This window comes from Drosophila bipectinata, chromosome XL, assembly GCF_030179905.1.
Source record: "Drosophila bipectinata strain 14024-0381.07 chromosome XL, DbipHiC1v2, whole genome shotgun sequence".
In the NCBI taxonomy this organism is placed as follows: domain Eukaryota; kingdom Metazoa; phylum Arthropoda; class Insecta; order Diptera; family Drosophilidae; genus Drosophila; species Drosophila bipectinata.
Window position 1 is genome coordinate 14,534,061 of NC_091734.1, and position 23,695 is coordinate 14,557,755.

General features: G+C 40.7%; 5 protein-coding genes across 9 annotated transcripts; all 5 read right to left on the bottom strand.

Moving 5' to 3' along the window:
* Window positions 1-789: 789 nt before the first annotated feature.
* On the bottom strand, window positions 790-3,154 carry waw (Translation factor waclaw). The gene is made up of 2 exons (XM_017254252.3): window positions 2,402-3,154; window positions 790-2,337 (listed from the first exon to the last, which is right to left on the bottom strand). The coding sequence occupies exons 1-2, from the start codon at window positions 2,861-2,863 to the stop codon at window positions 790-792; spliced, it is 2,010 nt and encodes a 669-aa protein (XP_017109741.2). The 5' UTR covers window positions 2,864-3,154.
* Window positions 3,155-3,864: 710 nt separating this feature from the next.
* On the bottom strand, window positions 3,865-6,716 carry Septin1 (Septin 1). Its single transcript, XM_017254260.3, has 5 exons — window positions 6,571-6,716; window positions 5,832-6,024; window positions 5,516-5,774; window positions 5,076-5,441; window positions 3,865-5,006 (listed from the first exon to the last, which is right to left on the bottom strand). The coding sequence occupies exons 1-5, from the start codon at window positions 6,586-6,588 to the stop codon at window positions 4,748-4,750; spliced, it is 1,095 nt and encodes a 364-aa protein (XP_017109749.1). The 5' UTR covers window positions 6,589-6,716; the 3' UTR covers window positions 3,865-4,747.
* A 1,420-nt stretch (window positions 6,717-8,136) lies between these two features.
* On the bottom strand, window positions 8,137-9,722 carry LOC108134076 (decapping and exoribonuclease protein Rai1-like). 5 transcript variants are annotated; one of them, XM_043209963.1, is made up of 5 exons: window positions 9,716-9,722; window positions 8,955-9,400; window positions 8,752-8,899; window positions 8,487-8,694; window positions 8,137-8,424 (listed from the first exon to the last, which is right to left on the bottom strand). In XM_043209963.1, exons 2-5 carry the CDS (start codon window positions 9,382-9,384, stop codon window positions 8,242-8,244), a joined length of 969 nt encoding a protein of 322 aa, XP_043065898.1. In that variant the 5' UTR covers window positions 9,385-9,400; window positions 9,716-9,722; the 3' UTR covers window positions 8,137-8,241. The 5 variants fall into 5 exon arrangements, with proteins under 5 accessions (XP_043065898.1, XP_043065897.1, XP_070138166.1 ...); XM_043209962.1 differs by having other exon boundaries at window positions 8,955-9,396; window positions 9,472-9,722; XM_070282065.1 differs by having other exon boundaries at window positions 9,472-9,722.
* Window positions 9,723-12,969: 3,247 nt separating this feature from the next.
* Window positions 12,970-14,013, bottom strand: LOC138925911 (uncharacterized). The gene has a single exon (XM_070277557.1). The coding sequence runs from the start codon at window positions 14,011-14,013 to the stop codon at window positions 12,970-12,972; it is 1,044 nt and encodes a 347-aa protein (XP_070133658.1).
* Window positions 14,014-18,760: 4,747 nt separating this feature from the next.
* Window positions 18,761-19,890, bottom strand: LOC108121462 (uncharacterized). The gene is made up of 2 exons (XM_017235570.3): window positions 19,592-19,890; window positions 18,761-19,539 (listed from the first exon to the last, which is right to left on the bottom strand). Exons 1-2 carry the CDS (start codon window positions 19,743-19,745, stop codon window positions 18,965-18,967), a joined length of 729 nt encoding a protein of 242 aa, XP_017091059.2. The 5' UTR covers window positions 19,746-19,890; the 3' UTR covers window positions 18,761-18,964.
* Between the last annotated feature and the right edge of the window lie 3,805 nt (window positions 19,891-23,695).

The window sequence follows — 23,695 nt, forward strand, 5'->3', positions numbered from 1 at the left end:
AACACAACCCAGCCACCCACCACCCCCCAACCGGCCCAACAACCTCACTCACTGATTTAAAGGTTCAATTCTCACTTTTTCTCTCTCCCTCTCATTTAATGTGCGTCCCTCTTCGTTTCGCGTAAACAACAACAACAAATCTACAGGCGAGAGAGCGACACAAGCCAACAAACTTGCAATAACTCACACCTACACCTATTAGCTTTCTCACAGGTATCTCTCTCTCTCTAAGTGGTTGTGTGTGTGTAAGATTTTTGGGGCGGTTGGGTGGAAGGATACATTATATGTTGCTATCTCTATCTGCACTCATCTGTTTGTTGGTAAGTGAGTGTGTGTGTGTGTTTGTGAGTGTCTGTGTGCCAGTTTTCAGGGTCAGGAAAATTCGATTTTCTGCGCCAGTTTCTCTCTCCTCTACTTCTTCTTCTTCTTCTTCGTGCTTTCCTTGCAACAACAACCAGACGGCATTACAAGGTCGCCAAGTGCATTGAAAAAAAAAAAAACCAACAAGGAGAAGTAGAAACATCAAATACCCTTCTTTTAATGTTAATGAACTTTGTAGGTAGGTAGGTGGGTGGTGTGTGGCATTATAATATTTGTAATTCCAGACCAAGAGCTATAAACTATGTCCGATAAGAGTTATCACAACGGATATGGTGGGAATGCGGGGTGTTTCACGAAGAGGGAGGCTACCACAACGATAAGCGATTATCTTAGACTATAAACATATTCCGAAGGAACTCTATCCCTCGAAAGGACAACTCACCTAGTAAGGATGGAGTATTAGCCGGACTATCGCTTCAGGACATTGATGAAGGTCTCGTGCGGCACTCGAATGTTGGCAAACATTCGCATCTTCTTCTTGCCCTCCGCCTGCTGCTTGAGCAACTTCATCCGCCGGGTCACATCTCCGCCATATAGCTTGGCCGTTACATCCTTCCTATACGCCTTGATTGTTTCCCGGGCCAGGACCTTGCTGCCCACACACGCCTGTATGGCAATCTGGACCATCTGCTTCGGTATGAGATCCTTTAGCTTGAGCACCATCTGTCGGGCCACGCCCGTGGCTTTGGATACGTGGACTATCCGGCACAGTTCCTCCACTGGCTTGCCATTCAAGTGGATGTCCAATCGCACCAGGTTGGAGGGATGGTAGCCGTGATCCTCGTAGGTGAAGCTCGCGTAACCGGAGCTCATGGACTTGAGGCGGTCGTGGAAGTCGAGAATGATCTCGCTCAGTGGCAGGATGTACTTCATGAGGACGCGGGTCTCGTCGATGTTCACGCAACTCTGCTGGAGGCCGCGACGTTCCACACAGAGCCCGATTATCTGACCCACATACTCCGTGGGCGTGATAATCGTTCCAATCACCAGCGGCTCAAAATACTCCTTGATGCTGTGCGGTTCCGGGAATAGAGCTGCATTGGATATGTCCAGGGTGTCGCGACCCTGCTGCTTGATCAGCTTGGGATTACTTAATGTCAGTCTGTAGGTGACCGATGGAGCCGTGATAATGGGCTCCGCACCATGTTCTTGTTCCAGTCTTTGGCAAAAGACCTCCATGTGCAGGAGGCCGAGGAAGCCCAGACGCCAGCCCTGACCGAGAGCTGGACTGGAGTCCACCTTAACGGTGACAGCCGAGTCGTTCAATACCATCTTATCGATGGCACTTCGCAGAGCCACGTGCTTGGACTGATCCGACGGAAAGACGCCGGCAAACACAAGCGGCTGCTGGGGCTTGTAACTCCCAGCGGCGGTCACAGCCTGGTTCTTCAGGTGGATGGTGTCGCCCACGATGGATTCTTTGCTGTTCCGCATGTTGCAGGCAATCAGACCCACCTGGCCGGCCGATAAATCGGGAACCGGAGATTCGGCCGGTCTCAACACAGAAATGCTTTTTACGGGATACACCTTCTTGGTGGCCAGCGATTGGATGTCCTGGTTGAGTTCCAGCTTTCCATTTAGGACATATATAAGATTCAGTGCCCCGCGGTACTTATCGAACCAGCTGTCGAAGATCAGCGCCCGGAACTCGCTCTCTCGCTGCACCTGTGGCGGCGGTATCGCCTCGATGATGCGCTCCAGGACCTTGGAGACCCCTGTGCCCAGTTTGGCAGACACACGCAGCACCTGGGCGGGATCAATGCCAAACAAGAGCTTCATATCCTGGCACACTTGGTCGGGATTGGCGTGTTTGATGTCAATCTTGTTTAGAACCGGCACCACAGCCAGATTACGCTGCTTGGCCAGATGGTAGTTGGCCACAGTCTGTGCCTGGACACCGTGGCAGGCATCCACCAGCAGGACTACGCCGTCACAGGCAGCCAGGGAGCGGGAGACCTGCGTCCAAAGGTAGAGGAGTGGTTAGTTGGTCTGTATTTGGTTTCTGTAGCATAACAATAACCTCATTTGAGAAATCCACGTGACCCGGCGTGTCGATCAGGTTGAGGAGGTAGAGCTGCCCCTGGTGTTTGTAGAAGATTGACGCTGTCTGTGCCTTCACCGTGATACCGCGCTCCCGTTCCACCTGGAGGCTGTCCAGGACCTGATGCTGGCCGGCATTCCTGGCAATTGCGCCTGTCAGCTCCAGTATTCGATCGGCCAGGGTGCTCTTGCCGTGATCCACATGGGCGATGATGCTAAAGTTACGAATGCGGTCAACGGGCATGGTGGCGAACTGACGCAGCAGCTCCCCCGGCGAGGTCTCCGCCGATGACTGTTCCGCCGCCTCCGTCGCTTCGTCCTTGACCCGGTTGGCGGTGCAAAGGGTGCGCCAGTGGGGGGCGTTGGCGGCAATCAGACCTCGACATCGTGGCGGGGATTGGTGCAGCAGCCGGCGAATGGATATCGTCCTGAACATAACCATCTAACCATTACAAAACATGCGGAGTGTGCCTGTCGCCTTTTTCCGAGTTCGCGCCACGAGTTTCTCACACTGCGGTGAAAAAAACGATTCCGCCAGTGTTGCCAGACCGTCGTATGATAACAAGGTTCTCATGATTTTTCCGATTTTAAGGCTCGCATCCAGCGGATTCTTTAACTTGTTGGGTTTCTTCGTACTTAGGGGGTTATATATTAAGAGACAACTCGTCTTCTTATGTTTCAAAGCCTCTTAAACCCGAAACTTATGATAACAGAGGCGATCAGACCACGCTACTTTTGGTATTTAATCAGGTGTGCTGCCAACCTGTTTTTGGCTCATACACTGCAAAAAAAAATCAGAAAGATACTTTTTGTATTTTTTTTCAGGTCATAGCATGGTATAGCTATATGGTAGAGGTTTTATTTTATTGAATAAATTGGAAAACACAGTAAATACATTTTTTGGCTGTTTTGGAAGGCCAATATCCATCGGATCCTCTAGAGGAATACCTTAAACGATTTCTGGATCGATTATCTACCGATCTGCATCGAAACCTAGAAACCAAATTCTGGATCCGATTTTTTTCAAATTTTTCTGATGGATCCCCTTCAAAAATGGAGAAAATGCAGAAATTCCAAATTATGGGCCTTAGGAAGGCCATATTTCGGCCAATATCCTCAAGAGGAGTACCTCTATCGATTTCTGGGTCGATTCTCTACCGATCTGCATCAAAACCTAGAAACAAAATTTGGGATCCGATTTTTTCAAATTTTTCTGATGGATCCCCTTCAAAAATGGAGAAAATGCAGAAATTCCAAAATATGGACCTTGGGAAGCGCATATCTCGGCCAATATCCATCGGATCCTCAAGCGAAGTATCTTATATGACTTCTATATCTTATCCTTCCATTCCGAACCCCCCTGAAGAGTACATCTCTGCTCCCCAATAAGAAAGGTAGATAATAAATAGACGTGTGGTTTATAAATCGTATAAAAAGCATATATATGTATTCATCAGGATTATATTAGGATAAAAAAAACGTTCAAATACATAAAAGAGATTTCACATTTTGGTTTTGTTTTTGTTGCTTCGAGAGTGCGGCTGTCAATCGAATTCGTCACCGAATTAAAGCAGCCTAGTGGTTCGATTCGGGGCTCGCAGGAAGTATAAATGTATAGGAATTGAACCTTTTGCCAAAAAGTTATTAACTAATTCGAGTTGGCGCGTCGCACTCTGCCACACATATACGTGTATGCATATATACATAAACAAATATATATGAATATATATAGGTATAAAATGAAGACATTAATATATGTATGTAGGATAACCTAAACAAAAGGGCTACAGAGTCGATAAAAATTACAAAAAAATTAATCAGCATACAATACAAATCGGGACATAGGAATCGCTTAGCCTAAACTTTTAGCAGAGTACAATAATAATTGTTAATCGCTTTTAAATACATAGTAGGAATACAGTTGTTTTTGTGTTTGTGGAGTGATAGGAGTGATATGAAATGAGTTTTTTGTGTTGATGGTGTTTGGTTTTTTTTTTTTCGTAAATGGAGCGCAATTGCATTGCAGACGTTTTGTTTCGATTTTATATTATGTATATGTATATATATATATGTATATGTATATGTATAGAGTGTGTATAACTAAGACCTACGATTATTAGTGTATATGTATATGAAGAATGCGAAATTAATACAGATTAAATAGCGCCCGTCGTTTCACAATTGAGAGTAGAATTAAAGCGCGATCGCGAACTTAAATCTGCGTTACAAAAAATATATGTTTATGTATATATATATCGATTGCACGACTCGGGTGCTGCTTCTCCGCATCAGCCTGCGTCACTGCTGGGGTCAGGATGAATGGTATTCACTGCTGGGCCTGCATGCGCGCCTGCATTTGGGCCAGCATCTCCTGCATGCGCCGCAGCTCGGCCTCCTTCTCCTGCAGAATGCGATCCTTCTCCGACAGCACACTGGCCTGGCCCGGCACAATGCTTTCCCGCTCCGGCTTAATGCCATTCTCGCCGGTTCCCTTGCCCCCCTTAATGCCCTTGGCCAGGCGATCGGAGCGGTAGTTCTCGTAGTGCACCTCCTGCGTTACTTCCTGCAGGTCCTGCATGTGGGTGCTATTGAGGATTCAAGATGAAGTATTAGCCTTTTACAAGAGAGAGAGAGAGTGAGAGTTGGACCCTTACATTAGCATAGTGCGCAGCTTGATGAAGTCGCAGTGGTCGGGATTCTCAACCTCGACCACGCCCCACGGATAGAGGCGACCGCGAACCTTTTTGCCCTTGACCTCGAGCAGAGTGTTGGCGCCGCAGACGGCGAAAGGCACAGCTTCCTTCAGTTGCTTCACCTGCTCCTTATAGTCTTCATCCTCGTCGGAATCACAGTCTGGCAGTGGATAGATCTTGATGCCGTGGCTCTCGATCTCCTGCATGATGCGGCACTTGAGGCGCAGGATCTCCTTTTTGGTGAGGCAGTCCGCCTTGGCGATCACCGGCACAATATTGACTTTAGAGTGCAGTTTCTTCATGAACTCCACGTCGAGGGGTTTGAGGCTGCAGGTAAGAGTAATAAAATGATATCATCAAGATGAGTAACAAACATCCACCGCCAGATCACCGGTACACACCCGTGTCCAAACGGAGATATAAAGTAGAAGCAGCAATGAATACGATTGTCCACAATGTTGCGTCTGTTTAAGCCACTTTCGTCACGCAGAAAGCGCTCATATTGCTCGTCAATATACTCCAGGATGGCTCCGAAGCTGTTCGAGTTGTCAATGGCATCACCAAAGCCGGGAGTGTCTACCACAGTGAGACGCAGCTTGACTCCCCGCTCCTCGATCTCCACGGTTGAGGCTTCCAGCTTAACAGTCTGTTTTTGTTTCTCTAGAAAAATATTCGAAATAATTACACATTTCTAGGAGTACATGGGGTTTAGCTTACCTATGGCATCTGGAATGATACGTTCCGGGTAGAGGTCCGTAAGGAATAGGCTGTTCACCAGTGTGGACTTTCCCAGGCCGGACTCACCCACCACCATGAGCGTGAACTCGAAGCCCTTTTTCACGGACTTGCGGTGCACCTGGTTGGGTAAGTTGGCGAAACCCACGTAGCCGGGCGTCTCGATGCTAGAAAACTGTAGAAAGTGAAGGACCATTGGTAATTAGTTTAGTGTCCAAGAACAGCGCCACTGGCTGGCGGTCATAGAAAGCTAGGGCCCCTACCCCCCATCCACTAATGGTATTAGCATGCTAGGCACGCACACTGAAAGTTTCTCTGTCGCCGCATATTTATTGGAATTTCTCCAAAAGGGGGCACAGCTGATAAGCATCCGACATTCCGCCCGTATAATCTGGGTCGCCCATAGGGGTATGCTTGTTAAGTGCAGATGCAGTGCATCTGCAAAAACAAAGAAAAATTCTGAAAGAATGCCGACGCCTGGAAAATCGCACAATGAAGCGCGGGGACAACGAACTGCGGCGGCGGGGGCGGTGGCGTTGGCAGAGGCGGAGGTGGCGGCAAACAAACAGACGCAGAGACAAAAAACAGAAGCGGCATCGCCACACCGAAAATGAATCAGCACCCAAGCCAGAAGATCGAAGATGGCCGGTTGGGCATTGTTCGGATAGTGGATAGTCGGTGGCAGGCGCCACGTGGATTTATTAAATACTTGGCTACTCACGCCCTTTGTGTCGGCCATTTTATATTTTTAAATGGTTTTTTTTAATTTAAAACAAAAAAGAAACTCAACGATTGACGAACAAAACTAGAGGTGGAAAAACATCGATGCAATAGAGGTGGACCGCGAAACGGAACGTGCCGGCAACATGACACCAAACGATAATTATCGATATCGCGTCGTTCAAAAGTGGAGACTATCCGTTACTATTTGAATTTGAAACTAAAACCGCCTATAGATTTGAAGAAGTCGTTGCCCCAGTTATGAAAACGTGCCTTTTGCTCTGGCAAAGATTTCAGAGAATTAAAGAAAATTATATTGTTTGGGGCGTTTGTTACGTCGCCAAGTCATTCTAAAATTAGAGCAGCTATATCTGCAGTGCAAGTAGACTTCAATTTATATATTATTTATCAAATTATATATTAATTTCTTTACCACAAAATAGAAAAGCCATTTTTTTTGTTTCATTCCCGAATAGATTATCTAAAGAATGCGATGACGAATTCTAAGGGAATATTGAAATTCAAATAGCATTAATATTTTTCTCCTAGGCTATGGCGTCAATGGGAATTACTTTCTAATAGAAGAACTAACCAAAATGCTAAACCTAAATCAAATCTAAAATTTTGTGTATTTTGTCGTAAATAAATAATTTTAAAAATACCTATTAATATTGATTTAATTCATAGATATTTTGAAATGGTGGTTTTCATAGTTTCTGTAGCATATGATCAGAACCTCTGGTTATTTCTTAAAAATTTCACTACAAATATGTGCTATACATTTTTAAGAACAACATACATTTTTTTAAGTGCTTTTTGTGCCGAATTGAACTTTATGTAAGTCATAAAATGACTTTATAATCGGTGGTGTGACCCCTGACCATGTTGGCATGACTCCTGGCCGGAGGCTGTAATAATTTCTGGATCTTTGGGAGCCACAGCCTACGGAACTTGTTCTGACCTGGCTATGCACTATGGTAAATTTGACCACTTTTTCTGGACAAAATTAATATTGTACCTCAGAACCGAAGCTTGATTTTTTAATACGTTTTTTTTCAGTTGTTTTTTTACATTTTTTATTGCTTAAAATGTTTACTTTAATAATTTTATATTAGCTAATTATTAGCTTACAAAGTTGATTGTGCCTTTTTTAAAATTTTTTTAATAAATTAAGAAAAAAAGGCTGTGAGTCATTTTATTTCGCTCAGATTTCCAGGCACTTGAGCTTACCGAATGAAGTCAGCAGACCAAAAACTCTTATCTGACTGGTGATTAATGCGACGTCGTTGTCGTCGTCTGTAAAAAAGTTTGTTTACTTTTAAAGCCATTTAGGATCGATATAGTCCAAAAAAAGATTACAGAGATTGGTTTTCCATCGGGGAAAACCAAAAGCTTCGGAGGTGCCTCCTTTAAGTATGAATTTCTTCTAAAGTGCATAAGAGTGTACCATTTAATTACACTCATTTGAACAAAAATTTGCACTATTCGAGTTCCAGGTATAAAAGCTGTATCTAATCTTTTCCACACTAATCTAATCGAAGTAATTAACTTATATTATATGTATGAATTAAATGTATAAAGGGAAATACCACAAATTTATTGGCGCTTTTGAGTTTCATGGCTTATAATATACAAACAGCTGGTATATTATAAGAATATAATATCACTGAGCCTAAAACTGGTTGGCGAAGTCCAGAAAGTCGGTCTTGAAAGCCTCGTCGAAAACTAATTCATTTCCGGAGAGAGTAAACTTCAGGCTCACATTCGGACTGTCGACCTCGTCCAGCTTCTGCCTGATCTGCTCCAAAAAGCCGTTCAATTGTTTAAAGCTGGTCTGGTTAGATCGCACGTGAGACTGATAGAAAGGGGATATTAATTGGCTTAAAGACTTAAGGTTATATGTAGTTTGGTGGTTACCTCGAGCAAATCCTCAACGGACTCGACCTCAATCCTTTCGGGCACACATCCATTATCATCGAATTTGGCTACAGCCAACTGACTACCTCCACAAAAGTAGGTCTGAAGGACCCACGAAGGACAGCGAAAAGAGGTTCGCCATTTGACATAGCTTTTAACGACCCTTACGGTGGTTAAAGAGCACTTTTCCAGCTCCTCGGGATCAGTGCTGTGGATCAGTAAATAGGAATTATTATTATTTATAAATTGTCTAAATTCAACTTACAGATCACCGAGCTTTTCGGTGTTTGTAACTCCAACAACCTCGCATGAGTAGAGCAATCGGAATTTCCCAATTCGAGCGGAGAACATTCCATACATCTGGTCCCTCTGGTCTACTGGGGCATTCGTATCGGGTAGTTTTCCTGGCTCATCTAAATGAAAATTTTAAAACACTATTTAAATTTAAAAACCGTCTAGATAACTTACCACTAAATAGGTACTGGCGTGCCTTAAATGAGTATGAATCACGGGCGGAAGCTTCAACATTTTCTTGTAGCATCCTTAGAAAGATACATCCTTTAAACCTGAAGGCCTCCATCGACAAATCTTTGGTAAATGATGTCCTTGGCTTGGCGGTAGTTAGCGTTAGTAGTACTTTGCGGGAGCAAAAGATGTCAAAGTCCTGCCGAATAAACGCCAATTTGTCGACGTGCTCAAAGTAGTACTGCACCATATCGAATTGACCGGGATATTCGTTGTTCCGATGGACAAAGGTCTCATAGTTTTTGGTCAGATCCAGGGGATACTCCTTATCCTCAGGCACTCGAAGGTATTTTATGGTTGATGTCGGTGAAAACTTTTGACTTTCCGGGTCGTAATGCAAAAGGCTTCGCAAACGAATGTTGCTAAACTCCATTATTTCTTGATTCTGGCTTATTTTTAAGAAAAAGATTACAAATTATTTATAATTTTCTTGAGAGTACTTTCCTACTCCCCAACCTACTTTCCTAGCTTCTATTTCAGCTCCTAACTCCTAACTTCCTATTGCGTTTCTGACTGGTTTTTGTGAAACCATTTCTTGAGTTATTACACGGAATGTAAGAATATCCCCAATATCCCCTTTTGCACTTCGTTTCCTTTTTTAGAATGGGAGAACAACTGTATTTGACAAATTTGACTTGTGTGCCGTTTTGCAAAAAAATGAACGAAAATTAATCTGTTTTGGCTAAGTAGCGATTTGAACTAACAATGTTACTGTTTATCACTGAACTGATTCGGCAGTTTGGCGAGCTATTCTTTAAGTAAACTTTATTTATTGATAAGCAGCATTGATAAGCTACCCAATACAATATTTCGTGAATGTACCACAACTTTTATAAATATGTCGCTGTGTGATTTCTAGCAAATGTAGCATTCTGGTAATTGGGAACTCGGGGAATTCCCTGCTTCTGCTTTACCCGTTGATACTGAGCGAAAGCACGGCAGCAGAGGCAGAGACCCTTGCCGCCGACAAATACATATATGTATGTGCATTTTTGCTAATGCTTATTAATATAGCTTCATTCTATTCTCTTTCGTAGTACTGTTATTTAAAAAATATGTTGGTGCCACGGGTGTTGCATAGTAAATATATATAAGTTAACTAAAGATAACCGCGCGACGGCAGTGTCGGATTATCCAAGATTATCCATAGTAACTCCCACCATAACTTCCTGATAAGAAGGAAGAACCCCCTCGGCAACCGGCAGGGATCACACTCATCTCCCACACCTGCAACGTCACCGACTTAGCGAGGGATAACCAAATACACCCAAATTTATTCTAATTTATACATACAGTTGGGTCAAAATAATAGTAGTGCTGGTCGAGCAAGAAGTTTTTCGACTATAATTTCTATATGCTTTAAATAATCAATTTAAATAATCAAATGATTGTTTTCATATTATTAGCTAACATATTAATATCTGTACTACTAGAATATAAAGTGTGATCGTCTTATTCCTTGCCTTTCTATTTTTTTTCGCCATTTTTTGCTATTAACTACCTGGCCGTCACGGTCAAAATAGCAGTAGTGCCAAACAAAAATCTTAAATATATGAAATTTGTTCTAATTTTCGTAAAGGTTTTTAGTTTAAATAATATATAAGGATGTTCTCCAACAGGATTTTTACTTTATCGATTCTTCTTTATCATTTGGTCCTGGCAATATATTACGTGCCAAAAACATTCCTGCCGAGAGGCGTAATGTGTTTTAAAAGTAAATACAGGAAGGGGTTACGTAAGCCTAAGTGCAATCAATCAATATTATTGATTGATCTCCTACAGTAATTAGAAATGAGTAACAAATATGAGCCAGCATAAAAAATGCGAGCTCCACTTAAGATAATTCGAAAAGTGAACCGTCTAGTAGGGCAGGCGAAATATGAGTATAGTATGTCTCCTATCGCTTTAAAGCAGAGGTCGGCACGGCCCTATCTCGGGGGCATAGGAAATTTCTCTGCCCGAGCTCTGCCACACACACACAGTATACATGTGTGAAACGTCATGCACACAGCCTACTTTCTGCTATTCGTTACTAACACTAATGCGGTAAAATCATATCAATGTATTGGGGTGCCGATCACTGCTTTAAAGTCAACTGGGAAAGTTTGAAAACAGCAAGAAGACAACTTAGAAAAAACAATTTCATAGATAAAAGTCCTGGAAAATTGCTTCTCTAACAAAACAAAACACTAGGCCATTTAAAATAGCCCATGAAAATATGAAGAAACATCCTTTGGTAGTTTGAAGCCAAAATAGATTTTTTTGTGGCTGGGGTCCTGGCAGTATACTACAAGGCATACCTAGTATAATTTTCCCTAAAACATACATTCAAAAATTTTTTCATCCAAATTGATTTGACCTAGTTTTGCATAATTATTAGGTTTGACCATTTTTTGGTTCAAAATCATCACTGATCGTCACCATTAATCCAAAATTTTAAGCTAAGTGATACTTCCGTATATATTAGAGGACATGACACTTTTTTTGACGTTTCAAAACGATAAAGAACTGAAGTATACCAGTTTTTTGGCCAAAGAGTGGCTTCCCGACAACCGAATTAAAGTTATGATATCGCCGTCAGAGACATTTAATCTCAACCCATTAACATTCAACTTTCGGAAAATTTTTAAAAGTCCTGAGCCTTAATTACTGGCGAGAGATTCAAAAATTTTGTGAACTTTTTAGTAAAACGCCATGAAGTTGCTATAGTTAACAAAGGCGCTTCAAATAAATCCTAAAACATTCTTTCAATCTTACTTTATAATAATCAATCGTTTAAACATTTTTATACCCTTGCAGAGGGTATTATAATTTTGGTCAAAAGTGTGCAACGCAGTGAAGGAGACATCTCCGACCCTATAAAGTATATATATTCTTGATCAGGATCACCTCCTGAGTTGATATGAGCATGTCCGTCTGTCCGTCTGTCTGTTTCTACGCAAACTAGTCTCTCATTAATAGTCTCTTTGCACGCAGTATATAAGTCGGAACGGCCCGGATCGGCCGACTATATCCTAAAGCTGCCATATAACTGATTGATCGGAAATGGTATAACTTTGGTGTTTTTAGAGTAAGAGAGTTCAAACGTGTAAAACGCTATTTTTGGCAAAATAATACGACATGCCAAATTTCATAAGGATCGACCGACTATATCCTATAGCTGCCATATAACTGAACGATCGGAAATGACCCAACTTTCGTGTTTTTGATGATAGAAAGCTGGTACTTGGTACACATTTATTTTGGTCAGTTAATCCGATCTACCAAATTTCATAACGATCGGTTGACTATATCTTATAGCTGACATATTACTGAATGATCGGAAATGGTTTTTGGTAAAAATACCAACTTTGATATTTTTGAAGATAGAAGCTTGGGACTTTTTTTTTGTATATATTTTATTGTAATTAATTGGTTTTATGATGATATTCTCATAAGGACCGGCAACCTTTATCCGAGGTTTGCGATATATATCCGCTTTTAACTGCAAGGGTATATCAACTTCGGCTCCGCCCGCTTTTGAAGCGGGCTTTTTCGCTTTTGAAGAGAGGTACCTAAATACTCAACGTGTGAGTTCCATTTGTGTTTGTTAATAAATATGATTTCAAGAATTTTTATTTGGTTCACATTGGGGAGTTGAAAATATCCAAAGGACATTGCATACGCAGTGGTGTTTGTTGCAAACATGTACATATGTGCTTACATTTTGAACGGAAAAGACTAGCGCCTGAACATGAGCACCAATTTGAAATGTCGTTGACCAGTTGATCTTAAATAATATGTTTAGTTTTGGTTTTGTCTAGTTTAATAATTAGCTTAAAATCGTCAGCATATAATGTATTGAATATGTATTTATGTTTTTACGAATAAACAAAGTTAAAGTGGATCCAAGGTGAATGTCTTGACCAGATGGGTTAGAGAGTCTATTTTTCTAGACAGTTTTTTGATGGTACGGTTACTACACTGTACCGAGTAGGTCCTCTTCCATTGATGAGTCTTCCGAGGTAGATGCTCCAAAGGACATGGCCAAATTATTAAAACCTTCAATCTGGTATACAAAAGCGTCATCAGAGGAGTAGCTGGAGTCAAGTTGGGCCGACGCAGGCGTCCGGCGAGAAGGCTTTAACAGCTTAAGCTCTCGGCAGGATGTCCTAGGTGGAGACTCAGGTAGACAAGAGGATGGACTGGAGACATGGCGCTGTGGTAAGGAGCAGCTGGAGTCAGGCTTGGCTGTCGAGGGCGTTCGGCGAGGTGGCTTAGATAATTCAAGTGCACGGCGAGATGTAGTTGGGGGAGACTGTGATTGGCGAAAAGGTAAACTGGAATCACGGCGCTGGGGCGAGGAGTAGCCAGGGCCAGTATGGGCTAGCATAAGCGATCGGCAAGGTGTCTTTGATGATTCAAGCATACGACTTGATGTTGTAGGTGGAGACAGGGCTCGGCGAGGAGATGAGCTGGTTTCGCAGCACTGAGGTGTGGAGTAGCTGGAGCCTGCTTGGGCAAGTATTTGTACCCAGCGAGATGACTTTGACGATTTAAGCTCTCGGCTTGATGTTGTTGGTGGTGATATGGATTGAGTAGACGATGAGCCGGAGTCGCGGCACTGGGGCGAGGAGCCAGTGTGTGCTAAGGGCATACAGCGAGGTGACTTTGATGACTCAATCGCACGACGAGACGTTGTTGGTGGCGACAGAGATCGACGAGAGTGTAGGTTGGAGTCGCAACGACGAGGCAAGGAGTTAGTGGGTCCTTGGAAGTCATTCAGTGGGGGCAGCGGACGATTAGCCAAATAGCAATCCCGGGCTTCTTTGAATGCCTTACAGCCCCTAAAACTGGCAACATGTGGACCGCCACAGTTAACACATTTAGGGATTTCTGATCTTGGGCGATCGCAGTTTGTTGAGCGGTGGGGGGCGGCACATTTCAAGCACGCGTAGTCGTGGAGGCAGTAGTTTTTGGTATGCCCAAAATCTTTGGCATCGATGGCACATATTAGGTTCATCACGCTGCCTCTGGCGTTCGATAGAGATACGCCTATTTCCAACTTTGTTGATACCGAGAAAGGTGTTGACCCGTTCCATGTCGAAAGGCATCAGTGCAATAACGAAAATATCCATTGGTGTGCGGTCTCGATAGGATTTCAGGTTCTTGATGAAGCAGATAGTAAAATTTAATTTTCCAAACTCTTTTTGGATGTGAGAGATAGACGTGTCGTGGCGAAGCCCGGATTATGGCGGGATTATGAATCGACGATTATTGTTTGTGTGGTGAAAGAATGAATGGGCCTGTAGGCCGGCATTGTAGAGTTTTGATAAAACACGTGAGTGTTCTTCCGTTTAGGCGAATGATTGCGTGCTGCCGATTCACTGGGGGACGAGGATTTAGAAGGCTTCTAATGTCTTCCATGGATGGAAGAGTAGTCTATATAGTAGTAGTCTTCCTGGTCTATAGAAGTAGCCATTTCTAGATCGTGATGGTACTGTACTTTGAATTTTTTGCGACTGAATTCTGTTGAGGTTTGCGAGCGAATGGAAGGCAAAGCCAAAATGAAAAAGGAGAGTTGTAGCTTAATGAAGGCAATAAACTACGCATTAGAGAGATGTAAACGAGTACAAAGAGCGAGTCTTTAGCGAGAGGGAGTGAGTATAGTTGACATGTGAATGTGAGACGCATAGATCCTTATATGTGGGAGTTTCATGGATTAAAAGAGAGAAACTAAGAGAGCCAGCAATAAGGTATAAGGTAATAAGGATAGAACCAAGTTGCAAGATCTTCTGCAAGGTCCAGAGGATATACCTTAGGGACGTATGGATGGGAGTAAAGGGCGTGCACTTCTTGTGGTCTTAGACTGAGCTCGACGGATGGGGGTGGTGCTTTTCACGTATTCATAAAACACATGATTAAAATAGTTTAAGTGCTCGAAAATTCATGAAGAAACCCGGATGATTTTACTTTATAATCAAATCCGAAAACAATGAAACAAATCCCCTAAAACTCAAATAGCTTCAGAAGAGAGAGAGTGATTTCGATCAGTTGTAGGGTAATTAGATGGTCATTATACCCTAGTCTTAACCCACCCGACCTTGGCGAGATCTACGACGTTTGATTCGCCCCATATCACAATCCTATGTGATACCTTGAACTTATTCTTCGATTTGGGGTTCAAACTTTTTATTGCGAGAGAAATACAGTACAAATTAAAAAAACAAAAATTATCCATCCCAATTTTTAGGTAAACAAAGTGGTTATATTTGAAAAGCCATACATGCATTACAGAGTGGCTAATTTTATTCGAAATTCAAACAGAAAAATGCTTTTACATAGCGTGTTTCATAATGCGAAACGATGGCTGCCAAGTTTTGCGAATCTTTCGATGACGCTAATCCACCTAGTCTTTCTTGAAGCATGGTCGTCCTAAGCCATGTTTTGATGCGGCGAAGACAAGAGAAAGAACGTTCAGAGCTCGCGTTTGTTATGGGAAGTGTACAGAATACTCGGAGATAGGTGTGGATTGTTGGGAATATGTCGATATCACATTTTCTTAGTGTTTCCAGTGCAGAAGTTGGAATTTCATTGCCTTCAGTTTTTTGTTTCTGCTGCCAGTAACTCAATTCACCTTTGAATTTCAATTTTTGTACGGTCTTGTCATCATCCAGAAGATTCCCGAATCTTTCTATCAAGCATCCGATTAGATCATCCATTTCGTTTTCTTTTAAAAGACTCACTTTTTCTGGGAGCAACATACTCAATTGGTAACCATCCAAAACTTCTTTTGAAAAACGAGCTTCCAAATCTTCTTTGATGGTATCCAGCAGAGGTATGTAGACAGAGACCCTGTAGTAATCTTCGCAAGTTTTCACGTCGTATAGTTCCCGTTTTGTTTGTCGACCACGTGTCCTCGGGTTTGCTTCATCAATATCGAGTTTTTCCGCCATTTTCTTGGCATCTGAATAAATCAGTCGGAATATATCATTAACTTTTTCCCTCTTATTTTTGAACGTGGCAAGCAACGTCCCAATTATTTTTGATGCCTTCGCCAAATCAATTGCTTCCTTCTGAAGAACTACGCTGAGCGGATGGGTGAGCGATAGAATGTCGCTGAGAAGCTGACAGAAGAGCCCGACGATGAATTCAAACTTGCACAAAGCCGATAGGAGAATTGTTGCTTTGCCTGCTGTTTCTCTGTTCTTCCACTCACTGATTTTTGACAGAGCTTCGATTATCAACGGTAACTTCGCAACAAATTGAAGGACAGCATCGTGTCTCTCTACCCATCTTGTTTCACACAACTGGACAATTTTTTCACCAAGTATCTTTGCTAATACAGTCACACGTTTTGGAAATGAGTTCTTGAAGAATTTGTCCACTTATCGTATGGCACTGGCAACGTTTTCGATTGATCGTACTTTCACTGACTTTGAATCTCTGGGGTATACGATAGTCGCAAGCTGCATCATGTCCATATGTTTTTTGTGGTTCTTCGTGTCAACTGACGCTGGTGTCACTGTTGTATTTTCATTTTTTTTATTACAGAGAATATTTTTCTAGCAAACAAGTAAAATTTTCAGGTTCTGTGGTTCCATGGTTCCCCATTTCCATATTTTGGTCTAGGAGGGCCCATTGTGCCAAAATTTCCTGTTTAAGACTATTGACGGTGTCAAATTTAGTGTTGTTGGCGTAAACTCGTCTGGCTAGGATACCCCATAGGTTCTCTATAGGATTAAGATCCGGAGAGCAAGCTGGCCAATCCAAAACCTTCACGGAATGCTCGTTTAAAAATCTTTGGGTTTCTTTGCTTTTATGGATTGATGCATTATCCTGCATAAAAACATATTTTCTTTCCTCATTTTGGTTCAAAAATGGCAGAAGACGATCCTCTAATACTTTTTTGTAGTCTGTGCTATTCATACGAGAGCTCGTAAAGCACAGATTAAGCGTTCCAGACGCATGAAAGGCTCCCCAAACCATTGCGGATCCACCTCCGAAATTGCGCCTTGAAAACATGAGGGGATCCTTACGCAAATCTAGCCAATAATGACGAAACCCATCTGGGCCATCCAGATTAAATTTTTTCTCATCAGAAAAAATTATCTAAGTGAGAAATATTGATTAAATTCGTATAAACAAAATGGAGTTGAAATTCCATACCTAGGCCCAGTTGGTTTCCAAATTTTTTTCAGCAAACTGAAGGCGTGCTTCTTTGTGTTGGGGCTTTAGGAATGGAGCCTTTTTTAAAACTCCCCTTACAATAAATTCCGAGGCTTGCAAAGTTCGCCAGACAGTCATCCGAGACACAGGATGACTGCAAGACGCTGCAAGTGATGCGCATGATAGAAAAGAATTGCTTGCTTTTTTCAATATGCGTCGTTTATCACGATCGGACAGCTTGGGTTTTCTGTGCTATAACACAGCGTGTTCGCCCCATTATCCGCGATATTTTGCTAATATTGAATCCGGCATCGTTATAAGCTCTTATTCTTCCCTTTTCTTCTTCGCTTAATAAGCAACCACGCGGCATTTTATTAAAAACTAATTAAATTTTTAGCAAAACTTTAAATGAAAAAAATTTGCACCAAATCTTTCGCGCCAACAGCAAAAATCCTAATGTGTCGTATCATTTTGATACACGTGCAGCGTAGCCAAAATTAAAGCGTGTGAGCTTTTTTTACCGTTACTTGATAACGGAAGATGCAACAAAAGTAAAAAATATCTTATTTTGTGCATTAAACTTTGTGCTATCATTTCTCATACTTTGTTTTGATCGTTTTCGTCCTCGCATTCTGCTACGAGCCCCGAAACAAAAAATTTAGAGGTGTCGTATAATTTTGGGCAGGATGTCACCGGAAAACTGCAGCCGCCGTTCGACTCCAAAATTGATAAAAATGATTCCATCCGATTCCATCGGATTTATTCTGTCGAATAGCGCTGAATTCCTTGGATCCTTAAACTAGACGATTACATAATTCGGTACTAGCCGATTACGTCATCTCGTACTAGCCGATTACATAACTCGGTACTAGCCGCACTGGCACGTGGCACTGGGGAAAATAATTCTTTAAAGAAAACTGCACTGCACTAACTCAAAAACATACCTGGCTTTAAAATTTACTAAATTCAATAATTCACTGATCTCCACAGCTAGTTCCGCTGGGTCTTATTAAATTTTCCCATATATTTAATTATAATAAAATACGAGTTTACTTTTATAAATTTAGGCTTAATAATGCAGCCTTATCTCTTCAGCGTATGCACGTTAGTGTCTAAGCTTCCCTATGCAAATCTAGCCCTAACTATGCTAGAATAAAAAGCTTTCACATAACTGATGCTGCACTATTATCTCGATATGCAGAAACCAATAGATAAGAATCGCGTGATATTTCGTTCATTTATCCAAGGTGACCGGAGAATAATAGATACAACATTTTAAGCTTTTCAAAATATCTTAATTTCTATGTTTTCTGTGATATGAATGCCCTGTTGGAAATTCACACACTACAAATATTGGAATTGGGAATATCCTGGTCATTTCTTAGACGATTTGGAAACGGAATTCTTATCATCCTATGAGCATTGACCCAGATATAAGCTTTGCAAGCGGTCCAAGCAGCGGACAAGCATTTTTTTCTGATACTTTCAACATACATATGTATATAGGACCGAATATATATGATATCCCTTTCTGAAATCTGTTGATAAACGGTTAGGGGTTTTTTTGTCGAGAAATTATAATTCATTTATATTATTTTATGTAATTTATTGTCTTTTTTATCGTCTACATTTTGAGCAAAGGGAGATAAGAATGTCTCTGTAAGTGTCCCGCACACGTCGTCGATCTTGATTGATTGATAAATTGATAATAGGTTTTAAATATTGACGACAGGATAAGGCGCCGTCATATTCGATTGTGGTATTCGTAGCTCCATGGGCCCTCGATGATTGAAAATGTCAAATAGTTAGGAGTCGGTGTGGTCTCCTTTACGCTGGCTAGTGCTCGGGAGCTCATCGTTCGGCTTGGGATCTTCGTCCGGTGGCGAAAGTTTGGCCATCTTCTTCAAAGGCACTTGCTTTTCCATATCGATGTCCTTAACACTTATTTTGGAGCAACTCGGTCCATCGTCCGGTGGCGGAGTAATGGCCATCTTCTTCACAGGCACATGCTTTCCCATTTTGATGTCCTTAGCACTTTTGTTGGAGCAACTTGGTCCATCGTCCGGTGGCGGAGTAATGGCCATCTTCTTCACAGGCACATGCTTTCCCATTTTGATGTCCTTAGCACTTTTGTTGGAGCAACTCGGCCCATCGTCCAGTGGCGGAGTATTGGCCATCTTCTTCACAAGATCTGGCTTTCCCATTTTAATGTCCTTAACACTTTTGTTGGAGCAACTCGGCCCATTGTCCGGTGGCGGAGGTTTGTACACCTTAGGCACTTCCACTTGCTTTGACATTTTGATGTCCTCAACACTTATGGTTGTGCGACCATCCATCTTGGCATAACGGTCGGCCTCAACCAGGTGATCCCTGGCTAAAGCTGAAAGCAATTTTATATAGTGTGGAGTCATTAGAAAGCATAAAATACATACTGTAAGCCAGGTCAAGAAGAACTCCACGTGCTCGGGGACTGGAATCCACGTTCATGTCCTTGAGAATATTGCGAATAAACTCCACATCATTCATAACCTCCAGCTTGTTTTCGACAAGCTTGTGCTTCGGTTTCTTATTCTTATTTGGGTCCATAATTTCCAGAAAAATGAAAAAATTTCAAGAGCAATGAAAAAGTTTTCTTCGATGAACTAGAGTGGCCAATCAGTACTTTGAAATGTCAATGACCATGCACTTTTCATGACAGTTCACTTTTCCAAAGCCTACTAGATGGAACAAAGACCCTGTGTTTTTTTATAGTACTTTATTTGAATCTAAGTATAAAAAAATATATTATATGTTTTTGAAAAAGCCATTTATAAAGAATTTTAACGTTTAAGCTTTATAAACTCTCCTTATAAACAGATAAAAGATAGCGATCAAATTCTTGAAAATATTGCAAAGGTCAATTAGAATTTTAATTTGAATATCTAATTTAGTATGACCCTCAACACGCAGATTAATGAAAATTAATTGTACATATCGTTTTCAACACCCTTTTTTAAATCCGATTACATTTGACCAAGATAGGACCAAGATTTGGCAACCGAACCCAACGGCGGGCGCCCAGGCTGATCTTTCTAAGCTCATATCTTGGTCATTTTTGAATGGATTTTTAAAAGCAATACCATTTTGTAATCAGGATTGAATATCCTTCGATCTGCATCAAAATATTTTAAAAATCGAACAATAAAATTTGGGCCGATTTTCGCAAAAAATCATGATGTCACCGCTGTCAAAAATTGCGAAAATCGAGCTGAAATTTGTTTGATCGATTTCACGAATCTTTTGATACAGATCGAAGGATATTGATGTCCTGATTCAGAAATGGTGTTTTGTTCCTTAATCGGTCCAGAAATGGCCGGGATATACGCTATATACCAAACACGAAATTGAAAAATCGGAACCCATATTTGGGAATATTGGAATTGGAAACATCCTGGCCATTTCTTAGCCGATTCGGAAACGGAGTTCCAATATAAAATCGAGGATTAATATCCTCCGACCCTTCATTAGCCCCAGGATACTACTAAGTCCTTCAAAAACCTCAAAAGCTCCCTTTGTTGATGTCAAGTTTCTTTCTTTCTCGAGGCAAAAAATCCACAGGACAGGATTTCGTTTTAAAAATTAATATATGTATATTTTATGTATATTTGCATCATTCCATTACAATTAGTTTAACTTATTTTTAATTTTTTATATATATGTATATAATTTGTTTTCGTTTTAAAATAGTTTTTTCTTATCATTTCGCTTATATTAATATTGTAATATGCCAAGTTTATATGTGAGTGAAGGGCTTTTTTTTCGCAAAAATTTTGCACAAATCCTGATCCTGAACATGGATTCACTTATTGCCATTTTCGTGGGGAATAGTTTGAATAACTCGTGCTTATACATAGATCGGGAATGTATAACACTTGGGAATTAATATTATTGATTTAAGTTCAAGAATTAAATTTTAGCTACATTTTAGATTAAATATTAAGAAATTTTCAATAATATAAAATTAAATTATTCACGATTCATGCCTAAAAAAATTTACTGTTTAAGTACAAAAAATGAGTAATTTCTTTCAGTGGTATCCACTTACCGAAGTTTACCGCCGTTGAGCTCAAGGACAGGATGCTATAGATGTTTGTAAAAATATTTAATAAAAAAATATTACAATAAAATTTGTTTGGCCATGCTCGAATATTATCGCAAAGTTCGTATTTCAAGTAAATTTTAATTATTTCTCTTTTAAATTCATTGCACTTATATAAATATAAATGTATATTTATTTATACTAAAATTAATCAAGAAAATGTATATAATAATTATCTGAATTTTTAACATTAAATTATTTGCAAAATTATAATATAATTTATTATTATTAACAATGAACTGTTATTTCTATATTATTATAACTAAGAGTAAGGATAAATTAAGTTAAAAGATATTCCATAATTTTGGATTTAATTACAACTAGGGATAGTTCAGGGGACATTAAATGGGATAACGAGTTATAATTTTTACAAATAACGCGGAATGGATCGTGTTCCGCAAAATTAGATCTATAAATTGGTAACCAAAGGGGTCGGAATGATCTAGTTACTCTATTAGGCACAGAAAAGAATAATTTATCAAGAAGTACTTGTGAGTCAACCTGTCCAAGAATAAGCAGATGAAGCAGCATAACCCCAGCACAAGTACGGCGCTCTTTTAAAGGAGGTAGGTTTAGTAATTTTAACCGGCAATTATACGACGGGAGGGAAGTGGCAGTATCCCAGTTTAAGCCTTTTAACGCAAATAGCAGAAACTGCTTTTGGACTGATTCAATCCTCCTTTGGTGAACAAAGTATTGCGGACTCCAAACGCTAGAACAGTATTCTAAGATAGGACGAACCAACGATACGTATAGAGTTTTAGTTGTGAAAGGATCATCAAATTCTTTAGACCAACGTTTGATAAAAGCTAGCACGCCTCTGGCTTTATTCACTGTTAGTGATATGTGGTCGTTGAAGGACAACTTATTGTCAAAAATTACTCCAAGATCGTTAATTAGGAAAACACGATCTAAGACGTTATTCCCAAGAGAGTACGAAACGATGTGAGGCACACTGCGATTGAACGTCATAACCTTACACTTAGAGCAGTTAAGCAATAGGAGATTGTTTGAGCACCACAAGAAGACTTCGTTAAGGTCTAGTTGCAAGTGTCTATGAAGGAAATGGTCTGAGAAAGAAAGACATAACTTGACATCATCAGCATACATAAATGTAGTAGCATAGTTTACAACACTAGGTAAATCGTTGACAAAAAGAACAAACAGAAGAGGTCCTAAGTGACTACCTTGTGGGACACCAGATGAAACATTTATAATCTGTGATGAACTGTTTTTAAACAAAACACGCTGCGTGCGGTTCGATAGATAAGAGGTCAACCACTGTACTATATGAGGAGAAAACCCCAAAAGACACAGCTTATGAAGGAGGAGATGGTGGTTAACAGAGTCAAACGCTTTACTAAAGTCAGTGTACACCACATCAGTTTGCATGCGGCTCAGAAAACCTCTGTGGATAAACGAAGTGAATTCAAGAAGGTTAGTTGTGGTAGAGCGATGCTTGACAAAACCATGCTGTGAAGTGGAAATAATACTTTTACAAAAATGTTGCAGTTGGAAAGTAACCAGTTTCTCAAGCAGTTTGGGAATCGCAGATAGCTTAGCAATCCCCCGGTAGTTCTCAATAAGTGCTTTAGAGCCTTTCTTATGAAGCGGAATAATAAAAGATTCATTCCATCTCTTGGGGAGACATGCCAGCTCCAAGGATAAGTTGAATAAGATAGTGAGAGGATAGCAAAGGATATCAGAACAGTACCTTAGAACACAGCTAGGAACATTGTCAGGACCAGCAGAGAATGATATATCTATTGTTGAAAGAGCTTCGAACAGATCCTGAATTCGAAATTTTGTAAAGTAAATGTTGTTTATATGTGGTAATTTATAAGGATAAGTAGAATTGTGGTTATATGAATCGGACGAATAGGTGGTTTGAAAAAATGACGCAAAGAGATTAGCAATACCTTGCTCAGAAGAATGTGAAATATTTTTATATGATAGGGAAGGAGGAAAAAGATTTGATTTACGTTTCATATTGACAAAAGAGTAGAAGGAGCTTGGATCATTTCGAAAGTTTACCTTACAATTCCTGATATACTGCTTATAGAGTAGATCGTTGAGAATAATAAACTGGTTGCGAACATAAAGAAAGTTTGACTGGTGGCACATCGATCCTGACTTAAGAAACTTTTTGTAAGCTCTGGATTTCCTGTTCTTAAGACGAGAAAGGTGTTTATTATACCAAGGTGGTTTTGTAGACAATGATACAGGGACTTCCGGAACAAATTTGTTCAAGGCATTATGAATTATTTCGTAAAACGAATCCGTAGCTGCTTCAATTGTGTTTATAGATGAAAGAAAATTCCAATCGATTTCAGCTAAATGATTCCGAAGGGCAATAAAATCAGTCTTTCTGAAGCATTTGAAACGAGGTTTAGCATTA

Excerpts from the sequence above, each read along its gene's own strand:
- LOC108121462 (XM_017235570.3), bottom strand. The coding sequence starts at position 19,745 with ATGGACCCAAATAAGAATAAGAAACCGAAGCACAAGCTTGTCGAAAAC. Across the intron at positions 19,540-19,591 it reads TCTTCTTGACCTGGCTTACA|CTTTAGCCAGGGATCACCTG; the intron begins GTATGTATTTTA and ends AATTGCTTTCAG.
- LOC138925911 (XM_070277557.1), bottom strand. The coding sequence starts at position 14,013 with ATGAACCTAATATGTGCCATCGATGCCAAAGATTTTGGGCATACCAAA.
- waw (XM_017254252.3), bottom strand. The coding sequence starts at position 2,863 with ATGGTTATGTTCAGGACGATATCCATTCGCCGGCTGCTGCACCAATCC. Across the intron at positions 2,338-2,401 it reads ACGTGGATTTCTCAAATGAG|GTCTCCCGCTCCCTGGCTGC; the intron begins GTTATTGTTATG and ends CTTTGGACGCAG.
- Septin1 (XM_017254260.3), bottom strand. Across the intron at positions 5,775-5,831 it reads TATCATTCCAGATGCCATAG|AGAAACAAAAACAGACTGTT; the intron begins GTAAGCTAAACC and ends ATATTTTTCTAG. Across the intron at positions 5,007-5,075 it reads AAGCTGCGCACTATGCTAAT|CACCCACATGCAGGACCTGC; the intron begins GTAAGGGTCCAA and ends AATCCTCAATAG.
- LOC108134076 (XM_043209963.1), bottom strand. The coding sequence starts at position 9,384 with ATGGAGTTTAGCAACATTCGTTTGCGAAGCCTTTTGCATTACGACCCG. Across the intron at positions 8,695-8,751 it reads ACCGAAAAGCTCGGTGATCT|CACTGATCCCGAGGAGCTGG; the intron begins GTAAGTTGAATT and ends ACTGATCCACAG. Across the intron at positions 8,425-8,486 it reads CCGTTGAGGATTTGCTCGAG|TCTCACGTGCGATCTAACCA; the intron begins GTAACCACCAAA and ends CCTTTCTATCAG.